Source organism: Borostomias antarcticus (genome assembly GCF_949987555.1).
Source record: "Borostomias antarcticus genome assembly, chromosome: 3".
NCBI lineage: Eukaryota > Metazoa > Chordata > Actinopteri > Stomiiformes > Stomiidae > Borostomias > Borostomias antarcticus.
Genome location: NC_140236.1, coordinates 18,440,426 through 18,447,925, shown reverse-complemented (window position 1 = coordinate 18,447,925; position 7,500 = coordinate 18,440,426). Strand labels below are relative to the sequence as shown.

At 47.0% G+C, this 7,500-nt stretch overlaps 1 protein-coding gene across 1 annotated transcript in view; it reads left to right on the top strand.

Moving 5' to 3' along the window:
* LOC311329828 (collagen alpha-1(XX) chain-like) overlaps nucleotides 1-7,500 on the top strand; it is a 99,567-nt gene that overhangs the window by 36,973 nt on the left and 55,094 nt on the right. The window contains exons 10-15 of the mRNA XM_084461757.1: nucleotides 783-941; nucleotides 2,148-2,329; nucleotides 2,830-2,959; nucleotides 4,875-5,020; nucleotides 5,635-5,764; nucleotides 7,165-7,304. Of these exons, the coding sequence (XP_084317883.1) occupies nucleotides 783-941; nucleotides 2,148-2,329; nucleotides 2,830-2,959; nucleotides 4,875-5,020; nucleotides 5,635-5,764; nucleotides 7,165-7,304 (887 nt within the window). The remainder of the gene's footprint in view (nucleotides 1-782; nucleotides 942-2,147; nucleotides 2,330-2,829; nucleotides 2,960-4,874; nucleotides 5,021-5,634; nucleotides 5,765-7,164; nucleotides 7,305-7,500) is intronic.

Here is a 7,500-nt window from a genome sequence, read left to right as displayed (position 1 = left end):
GTGTGTGTGTGTGTGTGTGTGTGTGTGTGTGTGTGTGTGTGTGTGTATGTTCCACTCAGGTTCCTCATTGCTTGCATCACACCACAGAACAGGTTACCGAAACACTATCGCATATCTTGAATGGCTGTTATGCTTACAAAGGAATGTACATAGCACGTCATGATAGAATAGTGAACCTAATAGTTAAGGACATATCACACCACTCCCCAGCATCAGTGAATATGTACACACATGCCTGCGTCAATGCATCTATGTTCTATCTCTGGAATGACCAATATGCCTTTTCACAGTTGTCTGCTAACACACCAAATGTTGTTGTGGTTAATGAAGAGTCCAGAGAAGTGTCTGTATTAGAGATAGCACGCACCTTTGATACAAGTCTCGAGGAAGCCTTTATGACTTAGGTCTTGAAATACCAACCTCTCGTAAATACCAGCTCAGAGCTAGGCTGTAGGTGCACACTACTTGTTTTCATATTTGGCAGCCTTGGACATGTTCATAGGCTGGTTGTCAAGGACTACGTCTACTTGGGACGTCCAAGAAGGAAGCTAAAAGGCTCACCAAGTACTGCACTGTCTCTGCAATTATTGGCAGCCGCCATATATGGCGGAGACGTTCTACTTGTACCCATGAGTGATGTGTTTTGTATGTGAAAGACATTGCCCATGTTAATTGTGAGTGTAGACAGTGTAGATCTGTGCCTTTAGTATTTGTGTCCCTGTATGCATTGTTTCATTATGTGGACATAAATAAATGATTAAAATATGTGTGTTTGTGTCCAGGTGTGAAGAACGCAGACGAGGCGGAGCTGAGGCAGGTGGCGTCGGAGCCTCTGGAGGCGAACGTCTACAACGTGAACGACTTCCCGCTGCTGAGTCGGCTGGTGGGGCGCCTGGGACACATCCTCTGTGGCAAGATGGAGGAGCGCAGCATTGCCAAGAGTGAGGCCTCACTTTGTCCTCTAGAGGGCGCTGAGAAACTCAGACCCCTTCAGATATCCATGATAGGGGGGAGGTAGTGCACCAATCCTGGAGCAGCCCACAGTCAACCATCCCGGTGTAGGTACGGATCAGCCTGTCAGATCTACTCAGGGTCCGATTACAGATGACGTACAGCATCACATTATGATTGGCTGTGATGACGTATCACATTATAATTGGCTGTGATGACATAAGACATAATGATTGGCTGTGATGAAATGACATTATGATTGGCTGTGATGTCCTATCACATTATAATTGGCTGTGTTGACATAAGACATTACGATTGGCTGTGATGAAATAACACATTATGATTGGCTGTGATGACATAACACATTATGATTGGCTGTGATGAGATAACACATTATGATTGGTTGCAGAGCCGTCAATGGAAGAGCCATCTAGGGAACTGAACTGTGACTTTTTGTAATTAGTAGTTTATATAGCCCGCCGTATTATGTGGTTACATCAATTGATGTTAACGTTAGCTAGCAATGTAGCTAACGTCAGTCAGCTAGCAATGTAGCTTGCTAGCTAACGTTAGTCTAGATAGGTAGCGTGAGCTAACGCTTTTGATGCCACTCGCTGTACTAGCCTAGCTAGCCGACATTGGTTAAGTGCTAGCTAGCTAACATTAGCAAACAATGTCAATGTGACCTTGCACGCTATTTGGGGAATTGGGTTGTGCTATGTTTGATGGATGACGTTATAACATTACTAGTGGGTAGTGGCTAGCGAACATTAATCTAACCAGAACATAACGACTAACGAGTCAACATAGTTTGCTGTGCTGCATGGGTATGAAGCTAGGTTGAGGCACAGGATTTCAGTCAAACACGAAGCTGTCCATAACGGCATCTGTACACTTTCACCTAATCATAATGTGTTATGTCATCATAGTCAATCATAATGTGATACGTCATCTGTAATGGCAGGACCCCCCGAGTAGATCTAACAGGCCGAGCAGATCCGGTACCTACACCGGCTCTGCTGTTGCCAAGGTCCACAAACTCACCCCTCTCCTCTCTCACCTCCTCTCCTCCCCCCTCCTCTCTTCTCCTTCCCTCTCTCTTTACTCCTCTCTTCTCATCTCCTCTCTCTAACCGTCCTCTTCTCTCTCCTCCTCTCCTCTCTCCACCCTATCCCCCTCCTCTCTCATCTCCTCAGGGCGGGAGCGTCCTACAGCAGACCAGGGGCTGTCCTACCCTGGTCCCTCTGACCTGGTCTTCTCAGAGCTGGGTCCCAGGGAAGTGCATCTGAGCTGGACTGCCCCCGGGCCCGCCCCCAGCCGCCCCGTCCTCCAGTACCGCGTGGTCTTCCACAGTGCTGAGGGACAGAGCCCTCAGGAGGTCAGGAACACACTCTCTCACTGGTCACATGGGCTGTCAGTCAACCTGGCAGCCAATCCAAATGCTTTTGAAAAGTTACGTTTCATTGGAAAAAAAGACTTGAGGTCATTCTGGCGTGCTAATGTGTGTGTGTGTGTGTGTGTGTGTGTGTGTGTCTGTGTTTGTTTGTGTCTATCTGTCTGTCTGTCCATCTGTCTGTGTGCCATTGTGTGTGTGTCTGTCTGTCTGTCTCTGTCTGTACTGTATGTCTGTGCATGAGTGCGTGCGTGTGTGTGTCTGTGTGTGTGCATGTATCTGTGTCTGTATATGTGTCTGTCTATCTGTGTGTGTGTGTGTGTGTGTGTGTCTGTGTGTGTGTGTGTGTGTGTGTGTGTGTGTGTGCATGTGTGTGTGTACCTCTGTGTGAGTGTGGATGTGTGTGTGTTTGTGTGTATGTGTGTGTGTGTGTGTGTGTGTGTGTGTGTGTGTTCGTGTGTGTATGTGTATATGTGTGTATGTAGGTGGTGGTGAATGGCAGTCTGTCTGGTGTGTTGTTGGGTGGCCTGGCGTCCCAGACTCAGTACCAGCTGTCCATCTTCCCCGTGTACGAAGACCGCGTCGGCCAGGCGTTGCGTGGGGCCTTCACCACACGTGAGACACACCCACCAATCAGCACACAGCTCACTGCACTGCAGCGTTCGCTCTAGAGTCTAGACCAATCAGCTCACAGTACTGCATCACTGTACTGTGTCTATCTGGTGCCATGGAGGTCCATTGTGGAGTTCCCCAGGGGAGTGTCCTGGGGCCCCTTTTATTTATTTTGTATATTAATGATATGGGTTTAGCTTGTTCTTTCCAGTTATTGTTATATGCTGATGACTGCATTACTTTTCTGCCACAACGACAAGACCATTGTTGCTCAGCACTGAGCTCAAAAACATCAGTCTGGTTAGCTGACAACAAATTGTTCTTACATCTGGTTAAAACTGAAGCTATAATATTCGGTTCAAATTTTTAATTAAGAAGCTCTCCAGATTTAAGGTTTCAGCCCAAGGCTCTGTTTTAATGGCCAAATTAACAGTAAACTACCTGGGTTGCAAACTGGACAGTACTATGTCTGTCTGGTGAGGAAATGGCAGTATACTAGTAATTATTTTCAAGTCATGTTTGAGCAAGGAAATCAAAGTACCTGGATGTTTCAACCTTGAAGACAATGGCAGTCGCTCTGGTCCACAGCAATTTTGATTACCAGTATGCTTGTACATGTTGGTACAGTAACATTCCTAAAAGACTAAAAAATAATGCTAGTGCAATCGAACCGAAATGGCTAGCATTCAAAGAAAACTCACTTATTAACACCCCAAACAAGTAAGGAGCGCATCAAAGTCAGACATATCCCTTTCAAACATGGCAATTGCAACTTGTGTTGATAGTAAAGAGAATAGTCCACTCATCTGTTCCTTGTTGTTTTGAAGACAATAGTGCCAGCTAGTTATGTATCGCTCTGCCTGTCTATTTACAGAGAGAGCCATTTAGGTCCAAACAAACAAATGGGTTCAACAATAGGTGGACTTCAAAAATGATAGTATACAAACTCAAATGATGGACTGTCCTCATATTTGATTTGGGTGCACTGTGGAGTGTTTGAGTTTTCTTTGAATGCTAGCCATTTCTACTGCATTGCGCTAGCATTAGCATGCCGCTAACGTCTGAACAAGAGAGAGCATGGAATCAGCTAAAAATATTCTCCATCAATCAACATTACGGATATGTCGTAAATTAGGTTCTATGTCCAAAATTCTGAACTACCCCTTTAAAGTCCTTGGAGGCTCAACGTGGAGTGGCGATGCTAAAGTGTAGACGGGTCCATGGAATCAATTTTGATCTTTTACCAAGTTATTTCAGAGGGTATTTTAAACGGGTTAGTGACTCCCACAACCACAGGACCAGGGCTGGTGGAACAGTCTTCCAACATCACTAATATGTATGGACTCTTGGAAACCTGGAAGGACAGTGACCTTCTATAGGAGGGTCTGTCCTTCACCTATATTACCTCACCTTCTATAGGAGGGTCTGTCCTTCACCTATATTACCTCACCTTCTATAGGAGGGTCTGTCCTTCATCTATATTACCTCACCTTCTATAGGAGGGTCTGTCCTTCACCTATATTACCTCACCTTCTATAGGAGGGTCTGTCCTTCACCTATATTACCTCACTCTCTATTCATTAATCTACTTCGGTCCAAATGTTCCAATAGACTATTATAGTCCTTATTATAGCTCCCATATTTATCCCATATACTGTATAACCCAAACATGATTTAGGATAGCTAATGGGCCTACAAACAGAAATATATGTTTTTGCAAAAGAACCCCTCAAATATGTTAAACAGTTTAATCAGGAATAATATTCCTATATAATATAATCGCATCTGTAATCACTGAATGGACATTGTTGGCACTGATTATATGTGTGTGCCAGTGGGTGACTGATTATATGTGTATGTTATTTTTAAAAATAAATCAACCAAACCAAACAGACTGAAATCCCCCCCCTTTCCCCAGTGGCGCTGGCCATGCCGCTGGGTCTGCAGGTGAGCGCCTCCTCTCCCAGCAGCCTCAGCGTGCTCTGGGACCCTGCGCCGGGGGCCTCCCAGTACCTGCTGCTCTACTCAGCCCTGAGCCACGGAGAGCCCGACGACGCCAGGGAGGTGAGGGAGCACCAGGGCCCGTGTGTGTGTGTCTCCCGTCCCTCCATCTGTGTGTGCGTGTGTCTGTGTGCGTGTGTGTGTGTGCGTGTGTGTGTGTGTGTCTGTGTGCATGTGTGTGTGTGTGCGTGTGTCTCTAGTCTCTTTGAGTGTTGGGAGGAGTGGTGTAGAACAGGAACATTTCATATGACTGTGTATCACATGTCTGTGGTGTGACATCACAGTATATCACATGTCTGTGGTGTGACATCACAGTATATCACGTCTGTGGTGTGACATCACAGTATATCACATGTCTGTGGTGTGACATCACAATATATGAAATGTCTGTGGTGTGACATCACAGTATATCACATGTCTGTGGTGTGACATCACAGTATATCACATGTCTGTGGTGTGACATCACAGTATATCACATGTATGTGGTGTGACATCACAGTATATCACGTCTGGTGTGACATCACAGTATACCACGTCTGTGGTGTGACATCACAGAATATCACATCTATAGTGTGACATCACAGTTTATCACATGTCTGTGGTGTGACATCACAGTATATCACATGTCTGTGGTGTGACATCACAGTATATCACATGTCTCTGTTGCGCCCTCCCAGGTGAAGTTTGGAGCGGAGCAGACTAGTGTGGAGTTGGGGGGTTTGATGCCGGCCACTGACTACTCCGTCACGCTGTACGCTCTGTACGACGAGGACCCTAGCGACCCCGTCACCGCCATCGCCACCACGTGTAGGACACCCTAACCCCAACCCTACATCACACCCTAACCCCAACCCTACATCACACCCTAACCCCAACCCTACATCACACCCTAATCCCAACCCTGCCTCACACCCTAACCCCAACTAACTGCCTCACACCCTAACCCCAACCCTGCCTCACACCCTAACCCCAACCTTGCCTCACACCCTAACCCTAACCCTACCTCACACCCTTACCCCAACTAACTGCCTCACACCCTAACCCCAAACCTAACTAACACCCTAACCCCAACCCTACCTCACAGCGCTGGGCCAGGTTTAGCCTCACTCTGTTTCTTTTTGTCTATTTAATAACCTTCTCACGCCAGATCACAAAAAAAAGTGTCTCCGCATCTGGGCCCACACCCGTAGAGACTGACCAGCCAGCATGTCCTCTAAAGTGTGTCACATCTGGGCCCACACCCGTAGAGACTGACCAGCCAGCATGTCCTCTAAAGTGTGTCACATCTGGGCCCACACCCGTAGAGACTGACCAGCCAGCATGCCCTCTAAAGTGTGTCACATCTGGGCCCACACCCGTAGAGACTGACCAGCCAGCATGCCCTCTAAAGTGTGTCACATCTGGGCCCACACCCGTAGAGACTGACCAGCCAGCATGCCATCTAAAGTGTGTCACATCTGGGCCCACACCCGTATAGTAGAGACTGATGAGCTAGAAGGCCAATAGAGTGGCGCAGTACAATAGGCAATGCAGAGTCCAGCAAAGCAGGGAGGGATTTTGGCGAGCAGGTATCGGCCTCCATCTGTACCCAATCAGGGGCCTCATCATTGGTGCAAGTCTGAAGCCAGTATGACATTGCTCTCAGGTTGGCTGACCAATAAGAGAACTGAAAATGGTGTAAAGCCAAACCCCCAACTGATCTAGGTCTCTGTAAGAATTCTTTACGGATACGAGTTGGTTTCTTATTCCAAATGAATTCTGAAATAATCCTATTGAGATGTGAGAAGAAAGACACCTTTTATAAAAATTGGTATAGTTTGAAACGGGTATAATAATTTGGGCAACGTAATCATTTTAATTAAATAATTCTGCCTACTAATGAGAGAGGGAGCATGGACCGTTTGTCGAAGACCACCTTAGTACTCTCTATGAGAGGAACAAAATTAAGCTTGAAGAGGTCAGAGATATGCCTTGTCACCACAACACCTAGGTAAATAAAATTACCAGCAGCCAATTTAAAAGGATAGGACTGAAATGAAAGTGATTGGGCAGCAGGATTGACCGGGAAGAGCTCACACTTGGACATATTGCTCTTATACCCAGAGAGTTGGTTGAAACGGCCTAGTAGGGTCATGATATGGGGTAAGGTATTCTGTGGATGGGGTATGGATAGTAATAACCTCACTCTGTCTCTGTGCCTCCCCCAGCCCCCCTGCCCCCCCCGGTCAGTGTCCAGTTCCCCATGGTCAGCCACAGCATGGTGCGCGTCAGCTGGGTCCCCGGGGCCGTCCACGTCCCGGGTCACATGGTCACCTACAGCACCAACCACGGCAGTGACGTCAAACAGGTGCAGCCTCCCCAGGACTGACTATCTACCCAACACCGATATACCCAACACCCAGCCCTGCCAGACTGACAGTACTGGATCTACCCAACACCCAGCCCTATCTACTGAACACACAATTACATTTAGCTCAACTGCTGGAGGTCAGAGTAGAGTAGAAAAGTTTGCCCACTTGGGTCAGTGAACCTATCAGATGTAG